The sequence below is a fragment of the Podarcis bocagei genome (genome assembly GCF_964188305.1).
Source record: "Podarcis bocagei genome assembly, chromosome: 9".
NCBI classification, from domain to species: domain Eukaryota; kingdom Metazoa; phylum Chordata; class Lepidosauria; order Squamata; family Lacertidae; genus Podarcis; species Podarcis bocagei.
The window spans coordinates 35,356,486-35,368,350 of NC_138134.1; the positions used below are offsets into that span (position 1 = coordinate 35,356,486).

Below are 11,865 nucleotides of genomic sequence, written 5' to 3' on the forward strand. Positions count from 1 at the left end.
TGGCTCCCGGCCTATAGAGTGAGATGAGTGCACAACCCTAGAGTCTGGCAAGACTGGCCCGTTCGGGCAGGGGTACCTTTACCTTTACCTTTAATCTGTTGTAATGTGTTTTAATTTGTGGTAAATAATAGCAACGCCCTGCCCACCCCACCCCATTTTACAGTGCAAGGCAAGCAGCAGAAGAGGTTTATTGAGCCACTGTTGGAACATCACACCTGGAATGGCTTAGGTTGGTGAGTTCCAACTGGTGCAGGTGTGCTGCATGTTGAGAAGCCATGACGTTAGGTTTCTTTATTGTTGTACTGGGACCTCAGTATTAGTCCATTGGGTCAGGGGAAGAGAACTTGGGGTCCTCCAGATGGTGGCTGAAGTACAACTCCCATTATCCAGGGCCATGTTAGCTAAGTCTCATGGGAGGTGGAGACCAGCAACATCTGAACATGTTGAAAAACATGTGAAAAAACAGCACTGAACTAAGCTATAGGCAGCAGAATGAAATATCTGCAGGATGCCTTGAATGCAGAGACATTACTGACTGGTCACTCCTGCGTGTGTTTTCACATTTCTTCAGCTGCCTCTAAAATGTGCATGCATCCCAAAAACAGGAATGAGCAGAGTGTAACTTCAGAGAGTGCAGACTCACACAACTGTTTCATCTGTTTGTGCGATAGGCATGCCATGTGCAGACCTCTCTTCCTAATGGTGTGCATGTATAGCTTGTGTGGGGAAAAAAGCTGACCCGACAAAAGCATAACACAAGCTGCAACAGAATTTCTTGCACACATGGACCTGATCATTGCTTTGGCAGTCTTGTATCAAAACCACCTATACCAACAGAACGGAGAGTGGGCTACTGAACACACAGTGCTCCAAGCTCTCTAATCTATGCAGGTTTGCCAAGCACATCTGCATGATTCCATGCAAGACAAATTTCAATACAATATTCCAGGAGATAATGAGATGAGAGAGGAGTGAATGATGAGCTGACACAGTGACTGGACTTTGCATCTGCTTGGCAACTAATAGGAGTCTCTCCCTTTTCTGAGCCTTTTTTTTTTTTTTTTTTTTTTTTTTGCCAAATCTGATGTACATTGTCTTTGGCATACAAGAATTTTGGAGTAACACTGGTCCCAATAACTCGTTCTAAACAATTAGCTCCCATTCCGTATCATTTAAATTAGAAATCTCTGACCAAGAAAGACTATTCATTTTAATTGGGAAGCAGAGATAGATAATCAGGTGTATCTGTGTTCCAGTATACTTTTTTGGCAAGAAAATTGCCCTTATTCCTCTCTCTCTCTCTATCTCCCTCCACCATCACATGCTCCTATCCACCTGGAGGGCAAATGCATGTTGATGCAGATTTCTGTGAGCATATCCCTTGCTGGATAAGAACGTGCTTGTTGTTTTATCATGTTACACGTGCTTTAAAATATATTAGAAAGCTCTCCTGATATTTAATTGTGATGTATCACTATTTCTTTTAGCCAACCATGTGAAATGTACATTGAATTTATTTCAGTGGAAAAGAGGCATCTTGGAGTTGTTGAGCACAGGAACTGCAACATTTTCATATAAGCTAAACTGTATGTGTATTTAAGTTGACCTGAATCTCAAGATAGTATGATAAAAGGAAAAGTTGAATTAGTTTGCTATCACACACTGCACCTTAGTCACTTGAGTGCTACTTGATTCACAGCATTTTCAAGTTACATTTAATTTTTAGGGATTAAAGCATTTGTATAGAAAGCTTTAAAGGAGCTACAATTGTATAAAGACACTTGTACTATAAAATATGTGTTTATTTCAGAGTTTGTTATTATAATATATAGCCAGGAAACCTAGAAAACAAGAAAGAGAGAATCCATTTCAAGACCTGTTTCATTTTTTAAAAATTCTACTAATTCTAAGGGTCAATTCCTTCAAGGATAAAAGTGTATCTTTTGTCTTTCTTACCAGTGAAATTTCCACCTATAACATATGGAATGACACCCCCAGGCCATATCCGTTCTGTGCGTGATGTAGCTGCTCGTGGAAACCGTTTCTTCTCATAGCTCCCTGAGAATGTTAGAGCTGCTCTTCCCTTTGTTATATTATTTTGCTGAAAACCTGCAAATATATTTATAATAGAAAATGGAACAAAATGCTTAAAATTTCATTAATGAAAATATCTTCTTCAAAGATAGAAGGATTTCCCCCATATATATATATATATATATATATATATATATATATATATATATATACCCAGACTTGCAATGCAATGGACAAACATGAATTAACAAATGCTTAAAATGAAACAAACTAATAGCTCAATACTATGGAGCTGTTTATCATGCACCAAGGCCAAATCCATGCAACCATGCAGCTCATGTCTTCGTTGCCATGTGTCCCTGTTTGCACCTGCTTGGAAAATCCCTGGAAAACAGGCATGCTGGTGTCATAGTACCAGACTTGGAACTGGGTTCAAGTCCTGAGACAGCAGAACAGCTTCCTTGAACTGGCACACAGGATCCTGTTGCCAGTCCTATGAAACTCTGCCTTAATGCAGTGGTTAGTCAGATACAGTTGTATAACTGAATCTTTATTTATAAGGATTCACACAAGTTGTTATATAAAAAGCACTTAAGCATTTTAAAAAAGGCAGGCAAATTAAGTCTACCAGGGCTGCATGATGTTACACAGCCAAGTCACTTTTCCAAACCCTGGGTGTCACTTCTCTGTTGCAGGGGACAATTTGCAAGAGAGATAGTGGAAGGCAGAAAGAGGATCCTAACTCTTCTCCTGTAGACACCTCATTCTGCAACTACTTCCCTCCATGTCAGGGGCTGGACTGAGGAGGAATGGTGGGGAATGTGAACAGGAGGACAGTATAGATTTAGATCAGTGGTTTGCAGAAGGGCATAGTTCAGAGGCTGCAGAGAGCAGAAGCTGGGAAATATTGGAAGAGGAACAGCAAGAAGGGGGGGGGAGACAGCTGACAGACTCAATGTCCTTGGAATGCATTCCTGACCCCCCTTCTCCCAGGACCAGATGGGCGCTGAGAGTAGTAGAACAGAGAGCTCAGTGGCAGAAGGCTCAGATTATAACGTAGATTAGAGGAGACGAAGTGGGATGGGACTTTACTTGGAGTAATGCCATCATTGCATAGAGACTATGCCCCTTTCTCTCTTTCTGTGAATACTGAATAAATTACATGGTAAGGACTTTTCTTTGGGGAGGGATAGTATTCTCTGAGCCTTGACACCCCGCCACTTTTCCCCTCAACGGTGGATGCAAATTTATCTCAGTCATTGTAGCTAATGTATCAGTGTCCATATCACCAACCTATATTATTGCATTTCCCAATGAATGAACAGTAAGTCATTTATTGAGAGGCACCAAGCAGTAATTGTAATTTTGATTTGCCTTCCATATTAAGATTCCAGAAATTAAATATAAAACAGGAACTGTCAAACTTGAACTTTGGGATAAATTTAGTCACTTTTCAGAGTTTCCCATTTCTCATAAACTAGGCTTAAGCAGTTCAGCCCAATCATATATTTTTTTAAGGGTCTCTTTTACTCACAGCATATATAGAATTCCCTAATCCACCAGAGCTTGTCCATTGATCTCAATAGAGAAACCCCGTCTGTACGCAGTTTGTGCACTGATCTCAGGGAAGCTGGGAAGCAAGAACTAGCAAATCAATGTCTGCACACCTCTGTGGATTGTGATGGAGACAAATCTTACATTGTATTGTATTGGCATTGTAAAATCTGGACATCTACCCACTGGAATAGTACAATACCTGAGCCAAATCTTCTTATGCTGTCTATAAGCTGAAACAGGGCATCACTTTTCTTTGACACTGCACGCTCTCCAAAACCACCTTTTAAAAGAAGAATATTCAATGAGCACACATACATCGAGCAGACGAGTTTACAGAAAACTGAGGTGGGGGGAAATAATTTTTTTGAATGTGAGGAGATGCTAAAGAAATGTGTCTTTAACATTCTTTTGGCCATTAACATTCTATTGAGAATGAAACAAAAACAAATTTGTTGTCATAAGGGTTTTGTTTTTTTTAACGTGCATTCCAAAATGCCAGCCAGCATAACTTTGGCATTTCAACAATTTACAACAGTTACATCATCTAATTACAATTTGCCAATTCCCCCCAGGGCCTTGACAAGTCTCAGTACTATGAATGGCAAACTTTATTCTTATTTCAGAGATACGCAATTCTACAGACTTAGATAAAGCACAGGTATCCAAGAGTATTGAGGAGACAGATAAAACATACGATTTAAAAAATACAAGATAGTTGAATTCACCTTGGATGCAATTCACAATAGAGTGTGTACCTCCAGGTGTGATGTCAAACTATGATACACTTAAAGTTATTGACATGCATATGGTTTTTACTAAGACTGGAAGGCATATAAGGATGCTAAGTTATCAGATACTCCAGGAACTCTAGTACTAATATCTGAGGAACTGATGGATAGAGTCCTAAAAATGAATTACAGGAACAGCCAGATCCTTTATCTCAATATTCACCATGCCACAAAAATCAAATCTCTTCTGATAGCATTTATGTTTAACTTCTTTTGCCTCTGAACGCTCTGTCTGCAGTTGTCTTCAAGCGTTAAATATATCACCAGCAACGTCACTACATAGAGGGCATTTGGGTGACTTCATAAAATCCCCATTATTGATATTTGTAAAAAAAAATTCTAATACTAAAGAACCATTATTCCTGCTTGTTACAGAAGAACTGGAAAGGTTTTTTTATTTTTTTAAGGCTTAAAGTGGTACAATGAAACATAGGTTAGCCATTTCAGCAATTCTCTGAATTCTTTTGACATACAGTTTCCACGCAAGCTTCCCAAATGGCAGTCTTGAAAGACATATTACAAAGTACACAGTGCCATAAAAGGCAAGCTTGTTGCATGGTTGCTCAATAATCTGTGTAATTATTTGCTTTACATTGTGACATAGCTGCAGTGGCCCTCAAGAAAAATTTCTCAAATTTTTGCTTAGATTTTAAGGGAATGAGACAATACTTTAAGACATTCCTTCTGAATGAGATATTTTATAGCACCAGAGTGTACTAGACAGCACACCAACATTTACTGCCCATTGATGTAATACTTTATTTATGAAAAAAACAAACACAATGAAAGAAAGTGAATAACTACACAGAAGAGATACCGGTAAGTATCCTTAGCTAACAGTGGAATTCCATACAGGTCTATTCAGATGTAAGTGCCATAGAGTTCAATGGGGCTTGCTCCCAAGTAAGTAGTACTGTTGCCTTAAAAACAATAATTTTCATTTGTTGTTCATTGTTCAAATTTATTAATAGTCCCATACCTTCAGATTCCAAAAATGAAATTTTGATTCTATAAGAAATGTTAGATTAATGTGCAGATAAACTGCATTATTGTTCATATTTAAAAATATATAATACTTCTACTTCAAGAATTAGAATGAAAAACTCCCTGATTCTAAATATTTACCCTTTTTTACAATGTGTCATAGTAATGCAGCTATAGAAACTAACATTTCCTGAAATAACATAACTTTGTCTAAAGAATAATATTCTGCTTTTTCTGGCAGTGAGCATGCATGTTTCCCAAGAAAGGCATGCAGAATATTAATCTGATAGGTGTTGTATATTGTAATATATATAATAATGGTTTTTCAGATGTTTGTGAATCCAAAGCAAGAATGCAGGCTAAACAAAATAATCACTTATGTTCAAGTCTGAGAAGTGATTCACCTTGCTGTGTTTATCTGTCAGCAAAATTAGGCTGTGAAACAGTTCAAAGCTAATTAAAACTACTTGTTGTGGTGAGGGTGGGTGGAATTAACTGAATCTATTAACATTTAAATCCAGATCTTTAAAAAGATCAAAAGATTCTACTACTTAGAACAAACAGGTGATTTTAAGAAAAGATAAGCAAAAAAAATGACAAGAAAGTGTAAAAATAGTACATTCATTATTATTGTTAATTGACCAGAAGGCAGAACTCTAAAAATTACTTTTTAAAAAAATTCCCATGGATTGGGGGATCAGATTGAACTGGCAATTCTAGCTATGCTTTGAACAGCAGGTTGCAGATATTCTGAGGTGATAATATTTCTCTCCCATACTGTAGAAAGATAAACTTTCTGATCTCTGAATATCATGGTGCTGTTAAAGAAGGAAGAGCAGGTCAGGCCATTTAATTCTGGTCATTTGGCAATTCATTTGGCCAGAGGAGAAGAAAATGAAGTTCTTTCTCCCCACCAGCAGCATCTTCCAGGTGAATCGCAACTGAGACAAGCAGAATAGTTACGTGATCTTATACTACAACTTCTATGGTGCTGGAGGAGACTCTTGAGACTGTAAGAAGATCAAACCTATCCATTCTTAAGGAAATCAGCCCTGAGTGCTCACTGGAAGGACAGATCGTGAAGCTGAGGCTCCAATACTTGGGCCACCTCATGAGAAGAGAAGACTCCCTGGAAAAGACCCTGATGTTGGGAAAGATCACAAGGAGAAGGGGACGACAGAGGACGAGGTGGTTGGACAGTGTTCTCAAAGCTACCAGCATGAGTTTGACCAAACTGCGGGAGGTAGTGGAAGACAGAAGTGCCTGGCGTGCTCTGGTCCATGGGGTCATGAAGAGTCAGACACGACTAAACGACTAAACAACAACAAATACTACAACTGTCTTATTGGGGGATGGAGGTAGGCTCTCTTTAGATATGAAAGTGCACTACTTCACATACTTCGTTCAGCCTGGACACTGAGGTCCAGCGCCGAGGGCCTTCTGGCAGTTCCCTCAGTGTGAGAAGCCAAGTTACAGGGAACCAGGCAGAGGGCCTTCTCGGTAGTGGTGCCCGCCCTGTGTAACGCCCTCCCATCAGATGTCAAAGAAATAAACTATATGACATTTAGAAGACATCTGAAGGCAGCCCTGTTTAGGGAAGTTTTTAATGACTGATGTTTTAATGTATTTTTAATCTCCTGTTGGAAGCCACCCAGAGTGCCTGGGGAAACCCAGCCAGATGGGCGGGGTATAAGTTAATAAATTATTATTATTATTATTATTATTATTATTATTATTATTATTACTACTACTACTACTACTACTACTACTACTACTTTGAATAGTCTTACATCCTCTTTATATGATTATATGTACTACTGCACTTACTTCAAAATATAGATAATAGATAATAGATTTATAAATCTGGAAGTGACCCTGGGGAACATCTAGTCTGACCCTCTCCAATGCAGGAATAGGCAGCTGACCTGCTACATTTTGGGTGTCACTTCTCAATGGGACCCAAAGTCCTGCCCTGAGTCAACAGTTACCTGGTTGTTAGTATAAAAAGACATCACAGCAGCAGTTGGAAGTGTTTCCCAGAGAAGTAAACAGATATATTTTCTTTGAATTAGACTCCACTGCTAACAATGTAAACATGTTAGCACAGATTAGTGCTTTATAATTGTTTGCATGCTGTACGCAGATTTCATGTTAATAAATCAGGGATATAATTATGGAAGTTCTAAAGAATTTGTCTCGGGGCATTTTTTTCTATTAAAAACTCATTCTGGCATTACTTAACTGATGAAACAAATCTCTATCTATTATGAATTGCACAAAAACACCTTCAGATCTTAAGGCGAAGACTGTGCTTTGTTGCACCGCTCCTACGCAGTTCTCTTTGGATGAAAGGTAACTTGTTTCAAGGCTGTATGGCAGGGAAGAACATTGCGTACACGGCAGTTGTGATGCAGAACTGTCCAGCCAGCCACGGTGTAAAAGGAAAAAGCTCGTAAAGGAGGGAAGAAACTTGAGGCTGAATTGGTTTTAATAGGAAATTATGGCGCTGCTTTTCAGGCATGGGACAAATTTCGGGGGTGAACAGCAAACTTACCCCCAATGCCAAATCCCAGGCATTTGATGGCTGAAAGGCCTGTCCCTGGCAACTCAGATGTTATTATTTGAGAGCAGATGATTGCTTTTAGAAGGTTGTTTTTAAATGTTTCAATTGCATTGTTTTAGTTTTAATGTGTTTGCTGCCCTGGGCTCCTTTGAAGGAAAGGAGGGATAGCATGTAAGCTGGCAAGTGAGTAAGTAAGTAAAATCTGCTCTTATTGGCTGACATTTCCCCCCAGAATGTCCCTATCATTCAAAGGCATGGGATATGGTGGCATGGGATTGGTCAACACTACATTCAGGGGATGGGAGACAGCAACTTGCAGCTGATGGTATCTGAAATAAGTGCTACTGCTGGCACAGATGGGAAAAGAAAATAGAGAAAGAGACAGAGAGAAAAGCACCTAACAAAAAAACAACAACAACCCACAGTCTCTTACCAATTTTTACCAATTTGTCAATCCATTTATCTCGCCCATTATTCAAGGAGGATGCTTGACAGTGCAAGAAAACCCGTTTTGACCTCCATGCCATCTCTAAGAGCAACAGGAGGGTCACCTCCTCCACTGCAGCCAGCACCTCAATAATAGGGTGTGCAGCCTCTTTACCAGCCATTCTTTAGAGGGGCAGAGAAATAATAGGTGCAGCATGACTACTTAAGACTGCAATTTCCTTCCAAATCCTATCTCGAGTGCCGCCCTGGCTTTGGCCAGAAAGCACACAGCTCCACAGGGAGCTATCCGTGGTCCTGCTCATCTGTTGAGCTTCTCTGGTCCTCCCCTGCTCTAGGTTATGATCTGCAGGACACCACCACAGAAATAAGCTCCCAGTTTTGCCCATCCATTTTCATTTCTTTCATTTAATTCAAGTCAATAGTTTGAACATATAAAATTTGGGCTCTGCCTTAGTTATAAACAGGTAAGTAGAATGGAACCGTAGTTGAGATTATTTTCCTTCGCTGTTTCTATCCAAGGAAATTGATCCAATTGCAGAGGTTATTAAAGGTAAAGGTAAAGGGACCCCTGACCATTAGGTCCAATCGTGGACCATTAGGTCCAGGGTTGCGGTGCTCATCTCGCTTTATTGGCCAAGGGAGCCGGCGTACAGCTTCCGGGTCATGTGGCCAGCCTGACTAAGCCGCTTCTGGTGAACCAGAGCAGCGCACGGAAACGGTGTTTACCTTCCCGCCGGAGCAGTACCTATTTATCTACTTGCACTTTGTGCTTTCAAACTGTTAGGTTGGCAGGAGCTGGGACTGAGCAACAGGAGCTCACCCCGTCGCAGGGATTCGAACCACCGACCTTCTGATCGGCAAGTCCTAGGCTCTGTGGTTTACTGGTGCTGATTCAAGTAGGTATGCTGCATCCAACAGCTTCTCCAAAGCAGAAACACAGAAATATATTCTCCTGCCCATGTCTAAAGTATGGACAAAAAGCTAGGGATTGCATAGTGCATATATCCTTATCAACCATCAGGTATGGGGTTGGCTTGAAATAGAATTGGTTTCTGTTTCACACACCAAAGAGACTTCGTTGGCAGGTCATGGGAAAGTGGAATGAGGATATGAATTTCATCCAAGCTGCTCTCTGCTTCCTTCTGCATAGATCTGGGGTGCAGCATAGATCAGATCCTCTCCGTTACAGTCGACACTCACTAATAAGGATGGCCTGCAGTTTCCTCATCATCACACTGTACTTCCCAGGCTTGTTAACATAAGCTGGATATTTACACAGCTGTACTGTGCATTAACAAACTGTTCTCAGCATTTCTTCCCATGGAAAGCCCTGTAGGTATCTACCGTATTTTTCGCCCTATAAGACGCACCGGCCCATAGGACGCACCTAGTTTTCAGGGGGGGAAATCAAGGAAAAAAATATGATTTCCCCCCCGCAGCTCTGGGAGCAGCGGACAGGCTGCACGCAGCCTGTGCGCTACTCCAAGACCTTCTCCCTGCTTTTGCGGGAGGTGGCGGAATTCCCCCACCTCCCGCAAAAGCCCACAGGAGCCCCACTTGACTCCTGCGGGCTTTTCGACTAGGAGGGAGAAGGGACTGAAAGGGCCAGTCAGTCCCTTCTCCCTCCTTGGGGAAAAGCCCCCAAGAGCCGCTTGCTCTTTAAAGGGTGCCCGGCTCCTGCAGGCTTTTCTAGGAGGTTGGGGAATTCCCCCCCTCGTAGAAAAGCCGGGGAGCCCCTTTAAAGAGCGCACGGCTTTTGCCTGCTTTTGCAGGAGGTGGGGGAATTCCCCCATCTCCCGCAAAAGCCCGCAGGAGGGAGAAGGGACTGATGCGGCCAGTCAGTCCCTTCTCCCTCCTTGGGGAAAAGCCCCCAAGAGCGGCGCGCTCTTTAAAAGGTGCACGGCTCCTGCAGGCTTTTCTAGGAGGTTGGGGAATTCCCCCCCTCGTAGAAAAGCCAGCAGAAGCCGCGGAGCCCCTTTAAAGAGCGCGCGGCTTTTGCCTGCTTTTGCGGGAGGTGGGGGAATTCCCCCATCTCCTGCAAAAGCCCGCAGGAGGGAGAAGGGACTGATTCGGCCAGTCAGTCCCTTCTCCCTCCTTGGGGAAAAGCCCCCAAGAGCGGCGCGCTCTTTAAAAGGTGCACGGCTCCTGCAGGCTTTTCTAGGAGGTTGGGGAATTCCCCCACCTCCTAGAAAAGCCGGGGAGCCCCTTTAAAGAGCGCACGGCTTTTGCCTGCTTTTGCAGGAGGTGGGGGAATTCCCCCATCTCCCGTAAAAGCCCGCAGGAGGGAGAAGGGACTGATGCGGCCAGTCAGTCCCTTCTCCCTCCTTGGGGAAAAGCCCCCAAGAGCGGCGCGCTCTTTAAAGGGTGCACGGCTCCTGCAGGCTTTTCTAGGAGGTTGGGGAATTCCCCCCCTCGTAGAAAAGCCAGCAGAAGCCGGGGAGCCCCTTTAAAGAGCGCACGGCTTTTGCCTGCTTTTGCGGGAGGTGGGGGAATTCCCCCATCTCCCGCAAAAGCCCAAAGGAGGGTTGGAGAGCAGCGGCAAGGCGTCGCGCGCCTTCCTGCTGCCCCCCATCCTCTGGGGCTGGCGATGGGGGAAGCGCTGCTTTCCCCACCGCCAGCCTCAAACCCGGGTTGGAGAGCAGCGGCAAGGCGTCGCGCGCCTTCCTGCTGCCCCCCATCCTCTGGGGCTGGCGATGGGGGAAGTGCTGCTTTCCCCACCGCCAGCCTCAAACCCGGGTTGGAGAGCAGCGGCAAGGCGTCGCGCGCCTTCCTGCTGCCCCCCATCCTCTGGGGCTGGCGATGGGGGAAGTGCTGCTTTCCCCACCGCCAGCCTCAAACCCGGGTTGGAGAGCAGCGGCAAGGCGTCGCGCGCCTTCCTGCTGCCCCCCATCCTCTGGGGCTGGCGATGGGGGAAGTGCTGCTTTCCCCACCGCCAGCCTCAAACCCGGGTTGGAGAGCAGCGGCAAGGCGTCGCGCGCCTTCCTGCTGCCCCCCATCCTCTGGGGCTGGCGATGGGGGAAGTGCTGCTTTCCCCACCGCCAGCCTCAAACCCGGGTTGGAGAGCAGCGGCAAGGCGTCGCGCGCCTTCCTGCTGCCCCCCATCCTCTGGGGCTGGCGATGGGGGAAGCGCTGCTTTCCCCACCGCCAGCCTCAAACCCGGGTTGGAGAGCAGCGGCAAGGCGTCGCGCGCCTTCCTGCTGCCCCCCATCCTCTGGGGCTGGCGATGGGGGAAGTGCTGCTTTCCCCACCGCCAGCCTCAAACCCGGGTTGGAGAGCAGCGGCAAGGCGTCACGCGCCTTCCTGCTGCCCCCCATCCTCTGGGGCTGGCGATGGGGGAAGTGCTGCTTTCCCCACCGCCAGCCTCAAACCCGGGTTGGAGAGCAGCGGCAAGGCGTCGCGCGCCTTCCTGCTGCCCCCCATCCTCTGGGGCTGGCGATGGGGGAAGCGCTGCTTTCCCCACCGCCAGCCTCAAACCCGGGTTGGAGAGTAGCG

The 11,865-nt window shown here is 44.5% G+C and overlaps 1 protein-coding gene across 2 annotated transcripts in view; it reads right to left on the bottom strand.

Moving 5' to 3' along the window:
* Positions 1-11,865, bottom strand: part of TLL1 (tolloid like 1) — a 129,078-nt gene that overhangs the window by 57,943 nt on the left and 59,270 nt on the right. For both annotated transcript variants that reach the window (XM_081208769.1, XM_081208771.1), the window contains exons 4-5: positions 3,791-3,871; positions 1,957-2,109 (exon numbers count right to left, since the gene is read on the bottom strand). In XM_081208769.1, coding sequence (XP_081064895.1) covers positions 1,957-2,109; positions 3,791-3,871 — 234 coding nt within the window. The remainder of the gene's footprint in view (positions 1-1,956; positions 2,110-3,790; positions 3,872-11,865) is intronic.